Source organism: Phascolarctos cinereus, unplaced genomic scaffold (assembly GCF_003287225.1).
Source record: "Phascolarctos cinereus isolate Bilbo 61053 unplaced genomic scaffold, phaCin_HiC Scaffold_3;HRSCAF=262, whole genome shotgun sequence".
Lineage (NCBI taxonomy): Eukaryota > Metazoa > Chordata > Mammalia > Diprotodontia > Phascolarctidae > Phascolarctos > Phascolarctos cinereus.
Genome location: NW_027555736.1, coordinates 165,562,435 through 165,580,919, shown reverse-complemented (window position 1 = coordinate 165,580,919; position 18,485 = coordinate 165,562,435). Strand labels below are relative to the sequence as shown.

The 18,485-nt window shown below is 37.4% G+C and overlaps 1 protein-coding gene across 1 annotated transcript in view; it reads right to left on the bottom strand.

The window, feature by feature from the left end:
• FBN1 (fibrillin 1) overlaps nucleotides 1–18,485 on the bottom strand; it is a 302,515-nt gene that overhangs the window by 249,397 nt on the left and 34,633 nt on the right. The window contains exons 2-3 of the mRNA XM_020976933.2: nucleotides 10,478–10,560; nucleotides 8,193–8,291 (exon numbers count right to left, since the gene is read on the bottom strand). Of these exons, the coding sequence (XP_020832592.1) occupies nucleotides 8,193–8,291; nucleotides 10,478–10,560 (182 nt within the window). The remainder of the gene's footprint in view (nucleotides 1–8,192; nucleotides 8,292–10,477; nucleotides 10,561–18,485) is intronic.

Here is an 18,485-nt window from a genome sequence, read left to right as displayed (position 1 = left end):
ATAAATGGTTGACTGACTAACTGTATATACCTAGAGACATACTGTCTGTATATAATGCAAGATCCTTGAGAGTAAAGACTATTTCGTTATTGTATCTTTGTATTCCCAGTCCCTTGCTCAATGTCTGGCACATAACAGGGACTTAATAAATGTTTGTTGATTGATTGATTGATTGACATAGAAATTGGTGTGGGTGTGTGTGTGTCAAGAAAAGGCTATAAGCCTTAAAAGAAAATAAATAAACCAGTCCACTGGCTCCTCAAGGAAATGCACATTCCCTAGCATGAAAACAGTTGAGCAAATAACACAGAAATTTAAGAAATGATCTGTCATCTTAAACTCTGAAGATTAGTTAGTTGGTTTTAAAATAACCTGCCTATTATTGTATTTTAATTTCATCAACTAATGCCATTTGAAGTTGAAGTCAAAGATTGGGCTGAAAGACACAGTCTAAGATATCTTGAGTTGCAGCCTGAGTGTGGACATGATCCCAAGTCACAATAGGAACTATTGAATCATTTTGTACCTCAGTTTCTCCAGGTATAAAGTAAATTACTAATTCTCTTTTTTCATTACACTGTTGTGGAGCTCAAACCCCCTGGGAAAGTGATTTAAACATATTATTAAATTTGGGCTGCTAAGATTATATTAAAATTCCTCAACCTAAAATACCTGTCAACTATGAAAATGTGTACAAGTATACAAGAATAATGATTTGGTGAAAAGGTTGGACACTATCCTAAGTAGGTCAGGAAAAGGTGTATAGTTACTTTAAATTTATAGTTAAACTTAGCTTCATACAATCTTAGAAAAACAGAGGGGATTAGGAAAAGCATAGGAAATGATGTCATCTGTCAAGCAGCATAGGAATTTAAAACCACAAACTGATTTCAATTAAAGTAAGTCATGCCAAGAGCTAATTTCCATTCCCACATGAGCACCAAAGCCATTTAACTACTTTGAGATAAAAAGGCTAACAGTAGTTAAATAGCGATTTTTACATTATTTGTTCAAGTTGAAGACAGAATAGATTCATTCTCTTTTTCTTGAGAATAAGAGTTACCTTGAAATGTAATTTTAGCTTACCAGCAAAGTTTCCATGATAGTTTTTACTTCTTTTGTAGAGAAAATACTGTTTTATCCTCATAAAAAATAAAAGTACTCTCTAAGTCTTCTGTGACATGAAGTAACTATTATTCCAATGATCCACACAAATCAATGGCACCATGCAGCAAGTTCACCAATACAGTATAGGATCTTAGTTACCCACTTTGTTACATATATAATTGTAACTGGAGGTTTTGGACTGGTTTCAAGACTTGGACCTCTGGAAAGCCAACATTTCAATTTCAATGTTTTCTCTTGCTTAACAAAGAGTAAGGTCTCTCCGGCTTTTCACTAGGGAGAAAAGAAGCTACACCAGACAATGCAGAAAATGGGCGACCAGGCTCCTAGCAGAAGTAGGAAACAGTTAAAAAGAATCCACGTGTGATTTGATTTCATTTTGGACACACTCCTGCAATTGATCCACACCCTAAGTTTACACTGATTTGAACACGAGTTCCAGATGCAGAGCAATTACAGAACCAGGCCCCAAGTCTGTCGAAACAGCTGACCTAAAATTAATACCCTAAAACATGGACTGAGTTTGGATTCATATATAAGGATTCTATTTACTTCACCGGAACCTCCACACGCTCCAAGTCAGAATACATCCCTAAACTCGACTCACATTAAGGTTTTGCCAGAAATTGAAAATGCCAAGAAATTCAAAGTTAGCAATCAAAACTTCAGTATGTACAGACAGTCTCCAACTTATAAATGTGTTATGTTCCAAAAGTTCATTTGTAAGTCACTTGTTTGGAACCTGAAACGCCTCAGGGGGTGGGGGACTGGGTGAGAAACAAGCAGGGTCTGTGGCAATGAGAAGAAGGGGAAGAATGGCTGCTATTAGGCAGGGCAACATCAGGAGAGAGGCTGCCTTGTTACCGGTAATGGTTGTCTTAAGTAGCCAGTCATGAGATTACTGTTATTTGGTCATTTCAGTTGTGTCCAACTCTTCAATGCCCCATTCGGGGTTTTCTTGGCAAAGGTACTGGACTGGTTTACCATTTCCTTCTCCATCTCATTTTGCAGATGAGGAAACTGAGGCAAACAGGGTTAAGTGGTTTGTCTAGGCAGTAAATGTCTGAAGCCAGATTCAAACTCACAAAGATAAGTCTTCCTGACCCCAGGCCCAGCACTCTATCCACTGCACCACTAGCTGCTCTAATCCATGAGAAACCAAGTCCAAAGTAAGGTGGCCTCTAGAAAATGTTGTGACAAGTTATCTAAAAGGGGCTTAAAGTAAGAAAGTTCAGAGTATTGTCATCCATACAGCTAGCAATCTGCTGTAACCCAAATGTAGTTCTGTGTTCATTCAGGAAGGCTGAAGTCAACGTCACAAGAAAAAAAAAAACCAAACAAACAATGCCTCAATAAGAAAAAAAAATTTCTTTAAGAACAGTTCTTAATTAACCTAAAGCTATTAACCTTAAGGAGGAGAGGGACTGGAGCTGGACCTGCGATTTTACTCCTGGGTGAAGAAACTCACCCAATAAGCAGGTCAGTTGTTGTTGTTACCTACTCTACAACTGAGTCTTAGAGAGCCGCAAGAGAACCAAGAGTGACTTGCCCAAGGACACACAGCAAGAACGTGTCAGAGGTACAACTTAAACCCGGGTCTTCTAGTCTTCAAGGCCACAGCCCTATTCACTCCATCGTGTTCCTACTCCGAATGAAAGGCTCAAGGAGAACAAAGACAAAAAGGAGTGAGCCAACGAAGAGAAGAACAGAAATGCAAGGGTACTATTTGTGTGTCTGTAGTTCAAGTAAAGGCTTTCTTTGGGTTGCATCAAACCTGGAATAATTCTGAGGACCTGAGACCTGCCATTAGCTTGGCAGGCACAGAGCTGGCTGAAGGAACATTAGGAGCAATTTGCAAATAAGCATGTGTGTTCCTGGCATGTTGAGTTTAATGTAAGCCCTCGGAAAACCACAGACAGACAAATTAAACAGCTAGACTAAGTTACTACATGGCTCCACTGAACACCTGAGACAACAGTTCTCCAGGGGCAGAAGTCACCACGGGATAAAAACCATTTTCATTTGGACAAGACACTTGGGCGACCAAACGAGAGGAGACAAGTTCCAGTTAAGATGAATTCATATAAATGTTTTATGCTGGCCAAAGCACCTTAAAAAAAAAAAAGAAAAAGAAAAAGAAAAAACAGAAGTGCAGAGGGTCCAGAGAAATGGACAATTTAAACGACCTCCAGGATGAAAAGTCTTATTTATTCATGAGGATAGAATTTTAAAGTGTGGACTCCCCAGCCTGCCTCCATCCAAGGCTGAGAAGAGGTTATACTACCCATTCCTTTCTGCCAGTCTAAACTCTGCAGGTTCAGATCAAGACCGACCTCTTCTACAAAGCTTTTCCTGATTAACCCCAGCCCACAAGGAACTCCCTAAACTCTAGATTCCCTCTAAAATTTTCACCATGCTATCTTCCACTTACAAGTATAGAATTACTCTCCATTTGCCTCAACGGTAGGAACTATATCTTCTACTCCTATTTAAATCTCCATGGTTCCTAACATGGTGCTGGGAATGGAGAAGTACTCAAATTTAAATCCAATCAAACTGAAAGTGATAAAAGTTTACAAAATGGTGAGACATGAGGACAGGGTGAAAAGAGGTTTGGCAAAGCCCAGAATATTAAGAGATATTTCTTGAAACCCAGAAAAGGGATTTAATACTAATAAAAGGAAGCATGATTTTATATAACTTGTTGTGGGATAGCTTACCTTCTGGAGGTGGTAAAGACTGAAAATACAAATAAATTCCAGAAGAGTTTGGATGAATTTATGGCTTTCAGAATCTAAATCTGACCCATAGAATCTACCAAATGAATCTTTCCCTAATTTACAACTATCCTCCATGTACCAAGAACACTGGCTCTTTCTCTGTTTTTATTAATAATCTATCTTCAAGTGCTCATAAGTCTTTTGCCTTGGCAGGCAAGTCAGCATGAGGCTCTCATTGTGTCTCATTTTTAAAAAATCAGGCAACAGGGGGCAGCTAGGTGGCACAGTGGATAGAGCACCAGCCCTGAAGTCAGGAGGACTTGAGTTCAAATCTGGCCTCAGACCAAACACTTGACACTTACTAGCTGTGTGACCCTGGGCAAGTCACTTAACCCCAACTGCCTAAAAATTAAAAAAAAAAATTTTTAATGGGCATCTACATACATAAGCTTACTCTTTACTGATCCACTAGGATTTATTGGGATCTCTTCCTCATCGATATAAGAGTATGCTATTATTATCAGCTAAGAGATGGTTCCTATCTAAGGACCTCTTAAGATCCCTCTCTGAACATCTATCTTTCCCAAGCCTCTCCACTTCTCAGCAGCCTCAAGGCTGCCTGCTAGAATTTGATCTGTTCTACAATGCTCCTTAAAACCATATTAACTGACCTCCTTGACTCTTGGGTTCTGCCACCCTTGATACTCTGAGGGATAACATGATTTCACTAGTGCTGGTATCCCTTTCCTGTAGACACAGACACAACACATGATCTACATGGGAATCTTCTTTCTCTTCAATGTTAGGGAATACCCGAGTACCACCCAGGCTAGCTATCTGTTTTGTCTCATTTTGTATCATGTAACTGGTTCTTCTTTTCATATATAGCCTTGATGGTTTATTCAATACTACTTTTTTTAAAGTTTTGTTCATATCTTTTTGTTTTTATACCACATCCATTTCCAGATATGTTACTAATTCCACACCCATAAAGGAACCTTCCTTGTAACAAAGAAAACAGTTAAGCAAAACCAACCAACAGAGGAATTGAGGCTAATATTAACAACATCTCTCATACCCAACCTTGCTCTCTACTCACAAAGCTACCATCTTAGTTCGGGCATCCATCACCTCTCACCTACATTATTGCAACAGTCTCTTAATTGGCCTCCCAGCCTCAAGTCTCTCACCACTCCAGCCCATCTTACACACTGCTGCCAAAATGATTTTCCTTCAGCACAGATCTGACCATGTGACTCCCTTCCTCAACCAACTCCAGTGGCTTCCTACTGAACTGCGAATAAAATATAAATCTGTTTAGTTTTTAAAGCCCTGCAGATTCTAGCCCCAACCTATCTTTCCAGCTTCTTGTACATTATTTTCCCTCCCACACTCTGCAACTAAGCCAACCTGGCCTTCTTTTTCATCCTCATTCATGACACTGTATCCGTTGTCTGTTGTCATGCATCTCCATGCATTAGCTCCCCATATCTTTATGCTTATGCTGCACATATTTATATATGTACTTGTTGTCTCCCCCAATTACAATGTAAGCTCAATGTGACTGGAGATTATCTGATTCTTTGTACTTATGTACCCAATACCTAGCACAACACCTGACACATAGTAGGTGTTAAATAAATAATTACTGATCGATTTCATGCCACTTGCACAGAAATAGCACTGGTGACATGCTACAGCCTGCTTGTGCTCACCACTCATCCTTTGAGTTTTCTGTAATTTTTCACTTCTTTGGTATAGTTTTGTTTTATTCTTCCTTGCCATATGGCATAATGAGGAAAATATTAAGTATTAAAAGGAAATTGGTTTTTACAGCACATAACGAATCTGTTCATCTGAGAGTACAATATTCATAAATACTGTACACAGTGCAGTACACTCAATAACTCTATCCTCCAGATGGGATTCTATTTCAATTCATAATTAGTTGTAACTGGTCTCTAAGTTGTTCTGTGTTAAGAGGTCTAGATGGCACAGTGCATAGAGTGTTGGACTTGGAATCAGAAAGACCTAAGTTCAAATCCTACTTACAGACAGTACCTGTTAGACCCTGGGCAAGTCATTTAAGCTAGAGTTTCCTCAACTGTAAAACGGGGATTATAAGAGCCCCAATTCACAGATTTGTTGTGAGGATCACATGAGATACATTTATAAATGTTAGCAATTATTATTATTTTAATTAATCTCAATTAGAGTGAAGTTCTAACCATAAGAAGTGATGTTTACCCATGCTGCAGTTTGTATGATGAGTGTGTGATCTCACTGATGTGGATATGTCCCCTAAGAGGATACAACACAATTCACTCATACCTTCTTATGTGGTCTCCACAAACTCATGTTACTGCATAGTTCTAGAAACCATACTGAAAAAGGGATGATAATTTCCCATAGGAACAATGTTATAATTAGGGATTGGGCTTCTCACTAACACCTTAGCAGCAAAGAAATTACGGCCATAGCTAATTAAATATCAAAAAGCAAGAAATTAATTTCATAAAAAAGTAAACTATATGTTTAATATATATAGAAACAACATGCATGATAACTTAAAATGTTCCAAGTCCTATAAAATATGCTGTATTAACTGACTACATTTTTACACACTGAAGACCATTATACAACACATTAATATAATTATATGAATCATAAATGTGACCTTTCTAAAACTAACATTCCAGCCACATTCACAAAGCATTTAATAATATTTAGTTAACAACTTTGTTATCTACTTAGCATTCAGAGGGATTTTGAATATAATTTGGATATCTAAAGTCTTTTTTTTTTAAAAAAAGATATCTACGGAAGCTTAAATTGATGTCTTATACATACTAAATACCCAATAAATATTTGTTGAATGAATGAAAGCCTTCTTTTTCTCTTAATAAATTTCCTTATAGCAGAGACATTCAAAATCACTCCACCGATATTCAAGTAAAGTTCATGTTAGGATCATTCTTTCTTAAAAAAAATTCATATAAAAAGTAAGAAGTATTGAAATTCAAAGCCATCCAAATGGCAACAGAGAGGTGCATGAATAAACTGCAACATATCACCGGAGAATCAGATTGGACATGTGGTATAAAGGGATACCACCAGAGAGATGTATAACTGAAAAAAATGGCCTCATAATGAAGCAAGAGGTCCATATCTATCCACATCTTCCCACATGAGTATCTATGCAGCGTCAAGAGGTCTAGAGCAATGGTTAGAAAACTATGTACCACCTATTTTTATATGGCCCTGAAGTTAAAAGTAGTTTTTACATTTTAAAATGAAGTTTTATTATGATTAGAAATGTAAAAGTCATTTTTAGCTTGAAGACATAATGAACTCAGAGGGGCAGGAGGTGAGAGGGACAGGATTTGGCTCTCTTTTTTTGGCCATAGTTTGCCAAACGCCTGCCCCATTCTACAATAAGAATGTCCCGTACCAGGTGGACTCCTGTGGAAGATTTAAAGGAAAAGAAATTAATAAAGAGTCATATAAGAAGGTATGAGTGAATTGTCTTGTATCCTCTTGGAGGACACATTCACATCAATGAGATCACACACTCATCAAAGAATCTATTTGAAGGACTCACTCTAGACTTCAGCTGTGATATTTGGAGAAAAAAAATCTATCTTCTTTTCCTAGCTTCTCTTTCCGACCCAAGTTACATCAAGGGTTATTTTAAAAAGGAAAAATAAGTCACTAAAAGGCAGCCCATGGGGTGAGTACACTAGTGAAAAAGGTCAATTACAGTTCTTGCCTTGTTGCTAGCAGTAGGAGGAAGGTATTTATGGGCTGATTGTATAGCTATAAACTTCCTGTCTTTTCCCAGCACCAGCTAAGAAGTTATCTCCTCCCCAAGTCACCTACCCATCACCCTACTTTAGGAAACCGAGAGAGAGAGAAGGTAAAGAGAAAAATACACATGATGTTGTGTCATTTGGAATCAAAAATTGAGTGGAGGGACAGCAGCAAAAAGCTGTATTATCTAGGACTTCCCTGCAAATTACCCCAAAAATTGCTTGAATTATTCCCTATTTTATATTCCTACTATGAATTGGAGTCTTTATTGTCTCTAAATACATTTTATTATCTTTAAATAATTTGATCTTGAACCTCTGCCTCCCAGTGAGGAATGACTTTTACACTTATGCCAAAAGGGCAGGGCAGGGCAGATAAAAAAGCAGTTCCAAGTGTATAGGAAAACAGAAAAACTGCTCAAATGAGAGAAAAAATAAAGCAGAAGATGAAAAGCCAAAACCTAATATGGAAGTTAAGCCACATAAAGGAATTAGTGTATCATTTTATATCATGTCCTATCATATGCATAAAACTTACTTGATCTTGAACCACAGGAAGGAGATATTTGTCCAGTTGGGCAAGTACACATGTTTGGCCTTGAACAAAATCCATCTCCACAGGAATGCCGACAAATTGCTACAAATAAAACCAATGGTCCATTAGTAAATTAATTAAAAGCAATGAAGAAACAACTGATTATAATGGAAAACAACAATGGGCCAATATTTAGTAGACCTGGATGTTGGGCCAGCCCTACCACTTTCTAGCTGTATGACCTTGAGCAAGCCCCAACCCTTCTGAGACTCAGTTTCCTCAAGAGTATTGGAGATAATTTCTGAGGTTTTCTCCAGCACTCCATTTCTCTTCTCTATACTATAGCTTCTCCCCTGAGCTCCTTTAGCAATGATGGAGATTCTTGGAATAAACTGCAACAAAGACTGAGCCTATGGGTAGGCAGGCGTCGTAAGGAAACTATTCACTTCCTAGAAGTGAATGAACTTTTTTGAGTGCCCAACATACCTTTTAGCCCATTATTATTTCTGTGACATAAACCATATATTTGTGCCTTAAATGAGTTAATTCACCTTCAAAATGAGCAATACTAAACAAGGCTAACCCTATCACTGTGTTAGAGTCTATCTGCGATAGGGGTGATTCTATAAAACCCCAAAGCAGTTTGGTAGGAACAAGCTCGGGGAAGATGAAGCTCAAATAATATTCTCAATGGAAACTATATAAAAAATCAATAGGCACACAGCAGATGTTAGAATTATGATGATTGCATATTTATAATATGATAATTATGACAAATGATTACAGACATGCCTAAAATGCTTATTTAAATACATTAAAATAACACTATCTATATTTTTACACAGTAAGGGACCTATATCAACACGATACAAACTATTTTGCATATTGAAATTGGTTTGAGCTTATCAAATAAAAAAATTTTCTTCTTGATAATCAAGAATTCTGAGAAGTATTTAACTCTTTCAGGACACAAGGGTAAGATTTATTAAGATATTTTTTCCATTTGTAAATCAATGTCTTGCTCTGAATATTTAATCATAATGGTAACATGAGGGGTTTGAACTAGACTAGGCATTCTTAACCTTTTTTTACATCATGAACCTTTTCAAAGGTCTGGTGAAGCCTACTAACCACATCTCAGAACAATGTTTTTAAATAACTAAAGGAAATGCTAAATTTTAGAATTTAGTGGAGATAAAAATGTATTTTTTTCCTATAAAAGTTCACAGATCCCCTGAAATCTATTACATGGAAACTCTTGGGGCTTTGTGGACCTTAGGTTAAGAACCCCTGAACTAGATGAAGTCGTAGGTTCCTTCCAGCAATAAAATTCCATGATTCATAACTATATATAGTTTATTGCTATATAGTTACATAGGTTTCTCATCTTAAAATGCTATTTTAAAAAAAGGAATTATGGCCAACTTGGAACTATTCCATGGCTCCTCAATCAGAGAAGTCATTAGTCCTACTGGCATTAACCTTCATTCTTCCCACTATATTTGGCTGATTACTACTTTACTTTCACTACATTAATGTGACTCCCTTCCTCTAAGCTCCATGAGCAAACATACAGTTATACCATAAGGGAATTAGATGGGCTAGTAACCAGAAAACAAAAATTTAGAAAGGATGCTAAGAGAAGCAATAATGGTATTTTCCCCTGAAAAATGCCTACAATCAATTTTTACAGGAAAGCATATCAACTATTATGCAAATATACCCAGGCATCTTCTTATTTCCTTTATGCTCCTTAGAAAATTCTAAAAGTAAAGACAAAATTAAGTTACAGTTAGAGTAAATCTAAGCCTATGAGTGTGTGTGTGTGTGTGTGTGTGTGTGTGTGTGTGTGTGTGTGTGTGTGTAGAGGGAGAAGAAGGGAGGGAAGGAAAGGAGAGGGAAAGGAGAGACAGAGACAGAGAGACACAGAGAGAGACAGGCTTCTTTCTTTCTCTGGCAGTCTGGTGAAGCCTATAAACCTCTTCTCAGAATGAAGTTTTTAAATGCACAAAACAAATACAAAGGATTACAAAGGAAACCAAATACATTGGAATACTGTTATTAATATATATTTTTTTAATGAGTTAATGGATTCCAGGTTAAGAACCCCTTCTAGAGGTTGGAAAGTTTTAATACATTTCCTAAACTGGAGTCAAATTCTACCTATAGTAGGCTATGCAATCAATACAGTAATGCCATATAGTCGAGTTGTACCAAATACTAGAAACAATGCATACTGAAACAATAGCACCAGGAAAACTTGAATGAAAATTCTGATATGAACTTACGGACAATGCACTGATTTCCACCAGGTAAGGTTTTCCATCCAGGGCAACAGTAGGCATTGTAACGTGATCCACACACATTTGGTCTAAAACAAAAAACACATAAATTTCATACTTTCATTGGGGGGGGAAGAGATTAACAAACTAAATGAGAAAATCATTTTGCTATAGGATACAGGAAACAAATTTGGAGAAATAGGTCCTGTTTTGGTAGTTTGGAATATTTTAATGATCCCTTTGGGAGTACTCTTGCAGTGATGATTAATATAAACTATGCATGCAATCTGTCAATAAAATGAAAATAAGTAAAGCAATATGAAGTATGTGAAATTATATCAGCATGTGAGGAACTTAGACAATAGATCCATATGAACCCAATTTAAGAAATAAACCACCTATATCTATAGGGAAGGAAACCTACTGCATTGAGGATTTCAAATGTCTGTTCTTTGAGGTCTGATTTTTTTTTTCCTATGGCCCAGCCTACCTCTAAAATGTTACAACATTCTTACTTTTACCAGAAACACAGGAATGCAAACTATGACATTACTCAGTAAAATAAAAGCCAAAACATGTAAATATTTCTTTAGCAAAAGTTTAGAAAGGCAGTTGTTACAGGCTTTCAGGGAAAACAACAGAACTATGAAGTCAATATCACTTAAGGATGATTTTTGCAAACTAACAATTCAGCCAGGTTTCTTGGGGACATAGCCCCAGCTCACGGCCTAGGAGGAAGAAATTCAAATGTTATCTTTTCAAAAGTTTATGGAAACAAATGGTTAAAGTATACTTGTGTCCGACCTGGAAAAATTAAAGGTTTTTTTTCTTAACTATGTAGCTGTAGATACAGATAAAGATCACAGACACACAATGGAAAACATCCATTTTATTCTGCAACATCCTGAGGTCCCAAATATTGACTTTGGTTACAAAATTTCAAGGGATGATTTAGATGGCCAAATTTTTTACAATTATTCCCAGGCTGGCTGGTGGAAACACTCATAAAAATTCTAGATGAGAGAAGACAAACATTTTTAAACTAGCTTCTAAGATAAAATCTACTTTTGGTAAAGAAGCACCCACACAAATGTTTTTTTAAATGGTTCCTTATTGCGACAAACATTTGGCAATATCGTTGCAGTCTAGGTATATAAATTCACATACTCTTGTCTGAATCATATTCCATTATACTGGGTGGATATCTTTCTTTAGTCAAACAAGTTAGTCACACTAGGGTTTAAGCCTACCCACTCAAAACTTCTACCAGGTCAAATATTAAAGAGAATAGTAAATGCCTCATGGACACAGATACAATGACTTAAACTTTTTTTTTACCCCACAGCACTTGATACAATGTATTAGATACAATAAATAACTGGTTGATACATTTGAAAGGGAGGTTACAATAGACTGCCATCAAGCAAGTACTCAACCTCCATAGAGGTTCTTCCAATCTACAGAACTAATGGAGGCCGAAACTAAACTCCACAGCAGCGGGATGCTGGGGAATAGGGAAAATCTACAGGGCTCAACCTACAACCCAATCCAAAACTGCACATTGCAAAGGCTGGGAGCTACAGGAGATCAGCTGATGATGCCTAAGTAGGGTTGACTACCACAGATAATTTAGCTAGAATTGATCTATCTAATCTGCAGAAAGTAAACAGAGTGTGTTTATCCCTTTGTCTTTGAATCCCTAGTATGTAACACGGTGCCTGGTACATAGTAGGGGCTTAATACTTACTGTTGTTTGATTGACTGTTTGAATTTGACCTGGAATATGCTCTCATTTGATAAACAATAAACATTTATTCCTGATATTTATTATTGACTATTGACTGGTAGGTGCTTGATAAATTTTACTGACTGATTGATTCCAGTTAACCTAGAATATGCTCTATACTACATGGGCTGATTTATCTCCACCAATATAGAACAATGTTACAAGATAAATCCTAGTGTATACAGACTGAAGCACAAAGAGGTCACTGAGTCAGTAAATAGAAGAGGCTGTGTTTAAACCCAGAATTCTGTCCACTACATCCCACTGCCTCTCCTGTGGCACATAGTTGTTGTTTTTCAATCTCCTATCAAATCTATTCTCCCAGCATTCTGTTATAGTACATTTGAATCTTTAAGGTTTTGGTTTGGGTTTTTTTTTTTTAAGTTGACTATAGGCAGCTAGGTGGTACAGTGGATAGAATGCTGGGCCTGGAGTCAGGAAGACTCATCTTCCTGAGCTCAAACCTGGCCTCAGACACTTACTAGCTATGTGACTCTGAGCAAATCACTTAATCCTGTTTTGTTGTTTGCCTCAGTTTCCTCATCTGTGAAATGAGCTTGAGAAGGAAATGGCAAACCACTCCAGTATCTTTGCCAAGAAAACCCCAAATGATGTCATGAAGAGTTGGACATGATTGAAAAACAACTGAATGACATGGAAAAAGCACCAAGTTTTTCTTCAGTCACTGTCTCATCAAAGTCTAAATTTGCCTTATCTTCCTCTCCCTGGTGACTTCAAAATAAGTTTGATTTAAACAAAGATAAAAGCCTTGGGAAAAGTCAGACCTGAGTTAATAAATTCTAACATGTATAATAAGTTAAACGAAACAAGCTAACTTCAGAAAATGCCTGTGTTATCTATCCATGCTGCCACCTTCTAGCTGCTCTTTCATATGTCCAATTCATTTTATTTCTAAATTCTCTAAGCTGTTGAGTCATAGTCTTTTTATTTATTGCCTCTAAATGCTTTGAGGTTTTAGTGTATATCAATACATTTTCTTTCTGGGTATTCAATGTTAGTTGTTTCAGTTACATATTCTAGTAACTTTGACAACATTTTTAAATGTTGTTACTCTTAGGTCCTTATCAGTCCCAAGCCCTGATCCTGTATTTTGTCACATGCCAAATAATAGAAAGATGCAAGATTTCCCTTCTGCTATTAGGTCTTCAAAAATTCAGGGTAATGGAACTTACTGAAACAAGCTGGGTGGTATTGGTAGTACTTCTCCAGAAAAATAATTACAATTATCAAAAATAAACTGATTGCCTATTTTTATTGGAAATACTAAAACTCAGAAAATACTGGCAGAAGTCTAGGGTTTTTTTTCCTCATGAAAGACCACATTCTATGGCCAAAGCACAAAGCACATGTTACATTTACAAACAGGAAATATATACCTGCTTGGCCAAAACAGTCTTCATCATCATGACAGCTTATACTATAAATGCATACATGCGTCCGGGGTGTCCCAAAAGTCTTTATGCAGTTGTAAGCCTTAATAGCTTTTCTATTCCTGGCACAGAGAAGGTGATTATTAATTAATGATACAGGATATATAAGCTTTAATAGCTTAAAATTGAACTAAGACTTTTGGGTCACCCTGTATAATGCTTTAAATTTTTCAAGGCCCTTTACATATATTATCTCATTTGAGCCTCACAACCATCCTGGAAAATGAGTACTAAAGTTATCTTATCATTTTACAGATAAGGATGATGAAGCTCAGAGTAGTTAAGTGACTTGTTCATGGTCACACAGCTAGAAATCACCAAACTGGGATCTGAACCCAAGTCTTTCTATGATTCTATCAACCATGCCATGAAATTCACATCTCACTAAGTCAAGGAGCTCTAATTAGCAGCAACTTGTCAAAATTAAAAAGCACAAAAGCTCAAACTTGAGAAAAAAAGATGTTTTCAACGAGGCATAGCCTTGAGGCATTACCTCATCTAATACTGTTTTCTATGTAATGGTAATAGTGAAAAATGATAACATTTGGTCACAGAATTCCTAAACCTGGACCGAAAAAGTTCTAATTATATTTTCACCTGAACCATTAGATTAACTATGGGGCTGGGGGGTGGGGGAGAGAAGATGGAAAATGTGTTTCTACTCCATCTCACCACTTTAACTTGTAAAAATATAACTAAAGTAATCATCTATAATTTCTTTTACCAGTTACTTATAATACTGTGCTTTGCAACAATCCCGACTCTAATCATCCAGGGAGATGGGTCAACCTCAGCAGGCTTGGGGTTTGGATCAAGTTCACACATAGCACTCAAAGATGGGACTGACTGCCTAAAATGTATCTGAATTGACCAAACAGCTGGGGTCTACAAAATCAGAACAGAGCTCTGTGAAAATGGAACATTTTATCATATGTGCTGCTTATAGCCCGAGATAATGAAGTCTGGGGACTAGAGCACTTCAACATGTGAACTTCGTCACTGGAATAGCCATACCTTGGGACTGAAATCAAATGCTACTAAATGTGGTAAGCAAGGACCTGTGCTCAACTTTAAAGAAAGAACTTTGAACTTTTTTTAATGGCTGCAAAATTCTACGCAACTAGATAATGGATGCCAATCAGAAGAATCCACCCACACATTCAACCTAAGGCTTGATAAGTTATGCTCGCTCATGATGTAAGGCAAACTCATTCCAGATTCAGACATCTTTAAAACCCAAGTAAGGGCTAGTATAACACAGTGGATAGACAGGGAACTTTAGAATCTGGAAGATCTGAGTGGAAATCCAGCCTCTGACACACACCAGCTAAGTGACCATGGACCTACTACTTCCCTGTCATCTTTTCAACAACTTCACCGCTGCCTTGCCCTGGGAATTAGAAACCACATTCTGGAAGTTTTAGCCGTTATCTTCCAAACTTTTGCACTGAAGCCCTGCTGAACTGATAGGCGTCTAACACCTGGCTCACTATTTCAGGCACATCAAGACATCCTACACTTCAATGCCTATTTCCCCACCATCTCTAACAAGCCTCCCCAAATTGCAGCCTTGTGGTCACACATGTACCTCCCCACTTTCTAAATGTCCATCCAGAGCCATAATCAAATTTACTGTACCATTTTTCCTGAAAAGGGAATCAGTCTACTCCCCTGTGATTCCCACGCTTTTCAATTATGAGAACACTGGTTTAATGGTAAAAAAGATATTGGGGCCTCATATGATAATGACCTTATAACATGTATCTACTAGATTAAAAAAAATAATGACAAAAAGCTACTATTGATTCAGTAACACTTTTAAATGAATTTGTATTTAATCATGACAGCAAAAGATCATATTTCATTTAAAAAAAAGCTAGAAGAGCATTTTTTCCTACAGTACATATTAAGCATCAACAATATAAAACCATTGACACAAAATCCATTATTCAAGCTGCATATTTTGTCAGAGCTAAATTAAGACCAAAATGACAGTGCTCAGAGTACAAATGGATTCACATTAGAGTAACTCCCCAAGTCCATCGGGAACCCAAGTCCCAAAGGTTGTGAACCACTGACCTGCACACATGAAAGCTGGATTATCTAAACCTTGAAAATTCCATTTAGTTTTTTTTACTCTCTGTTAAATTCCTTCCCAAAATTTTTAATGCCTCTTCGAAGTGTGGAAATGACTCTGGATTACTGAAGGGCAGGACGACATATCAAAAGTCAGGCAGGGTCTACAAAGCTGGGAAGGCTTCAAGCACAGGCCGTCTGTCATCAACTGAATAACACCCCAATCACCATTCCCTAGCTAGATAAAATCAGAAATCCTGAGTGCCAAGTTGGTTGTGAGATGATGAATCTTGGAGCAAAGAAATCCTCAAAGGCTCTTCCATAACTCATAGGAGAACTGTGAGATGCAGTGGTACAGGGAGCATTCATAACAACAAATCGAGCACCACTGATGCGTTCTGTCAAGTTAACCCTCCACTGCACTGTTGGATCTGTGATCTTGCTGTGCGTACCCCCTCCACGGATACTGATCACAACCCATTTGCGCCTTCTCATCTTGTGCTCCAATGTCCTATCCTCTCATAATTCCACCCTGGGGATCCTCTAAAAATCCTAGGGGCCTTTCTATAGCTCTTTTGGCATTGAGACATATTTTGCACCAATGGTGCATGTTTTGTAGAAAGATTGTCCCCTACTCTGGCCCACCTTTTCAGGTCATGCACCTTTCTGATAACATCCTTGGAGACAGTGTGGTATAGTAGAAGTGGAAGCAGATTGGGATTAAATCTCAGTTCTGCCACTTATTAGCCACGTGACCTTCAACAACTTACTTAACCTTCCAAGGCCTCAGTTTTCCTCATCTGTAAAATGAGTGTGTTAGATTAGATGGCCTCCAAGTCCCTTCCAGCACTAAATCTATAATCTATGATCCTTTCATGCTGCTGATTCAACAACATTCTTCATTGGTAACTTGCTACAACCTACTTACACTCACCATACCACTCATCACTGTAGCCCTCAACTTGAATGCTTCAAATACAATAGTATTCCATGCCTTTAAGCTACACAACATCACCAGGAAAGAGAAAGTGATCAAGAAAGAGAGAAAGAAGGGAAAACAAAGGAAGAGTCCAAGTCTAACAATATTTCCATAACCATAATTCTTTTACTTTCACGGAACTAAAGACGTGACTTTGCTTAATTCCTCATATTACAATATGTGAAGACAAAATCTAAGCTCTATTTCCAGAGCAACCATGACTACATCTAGCCCTTCCTAACCTCCATCTAACCTACCTTTGTCTACTTAATATGTATTATTTCCCATCCTACATTCTTCAGCTTACCCAAACGGGTCTTCTTGTTGTTCTTCACATATGATAGTGTATCATCACACTATTTGATACACAGAAAGTACATAATAAATGCTTTTTCATCCATTCATTTTTTACCCCCACTCATTTGCATAGTTATATATTTATTTCTGAATATAAGTATGTGTATATAATATACATGTATATACATATACTTATATGTAAATATATATATATATACATATACACACACACACACACATACACACATCTCCCTCAATAGCATGTAAGAACCTTGAGAGCACAGTGTCTCATTTTTTGTATCTGTAGCACCAGTTCCTAGCACATAGTAGGCACTTCATAAATGCTAACTGATGGACTGATTGATTCTCTCAGGCTGTCCATCATGAACTTCTTTCACCTCTGCCTTTCAGAATCCGTAAATTTCCTTCAAAGTCATCTCAAATACTACCTCCTGTATGAGGTCTTGACTTATCCCTCCAACTACTAGTTCCCCTAAAAAATACTACATACTTCTTTTGTATGTACTCATAAGTTTACAGTTATGTTCCCCACACACACATACACACACAGAATGTAGGTTCCTTGAGGGCAGAGACTGCTTGATTTTTGTCTTTACAACACTGGTACACAGGACAGTGCATGGCACACATAAGGTAATTAATAAATGTTTGTTTATTGACTCTCCTCTGAGCTCCAGCTCTGCATATCTTACTATGTCACAGGATAACCCACCAACACTTTAAAACACACATTAAAAATGAAACTCATCTTCCCCTCTAAATCTGTCATTCCTCTAAACTTTCTATCCCTGATAATGTGACCATCATCACTCTCACTCACACAAGATTGAAAACTCACTCTCATCATTTTTCTTTTGTTTTGTTTTTTTTTTTGTTTTGGTGAGGCAGTTGGGGTTAAGTGACTTGCCCAGAGTCACATAGCTAGTGAGTATTATGTGTCTGAAGCTGGATTTGAACTCAGGTCCTCCTTAGTCCAAGGGCCAGTGCTCTATCCACTGCACCACCTACCTGCCCCCATAATTTTCTTCTCTTTCTTCCCTCAAGCCCATATTCAACGTGCGGAGTTCTCTTGATTTAAATTTTTAAAAAATTCTTCATTGGCTACCTATGACCTCTAAGGTAAAAGGTCACATTTTCACTCTGGCATTTAAAGCCCTCTACCATATAGCTGTAATCCACCTTCCTGGCCTTGTTTCGCATCCATATTCTTGACCTCTACACAGCTTCTAGACAAATTGGTTGTTCTCAACCTTGTCTTGCATCTCTCCCACCTCTAAGCTTTCATTCCCTATATTTGAAAGGCAAAAGTCATTTGAAGGAAAGTCATTCCCTATATTTGAAAGGAATATGCTATTCATCTCCATCTACTGTCACTGTCTTACTTTAAAGTCCCAGTTCAGGGAC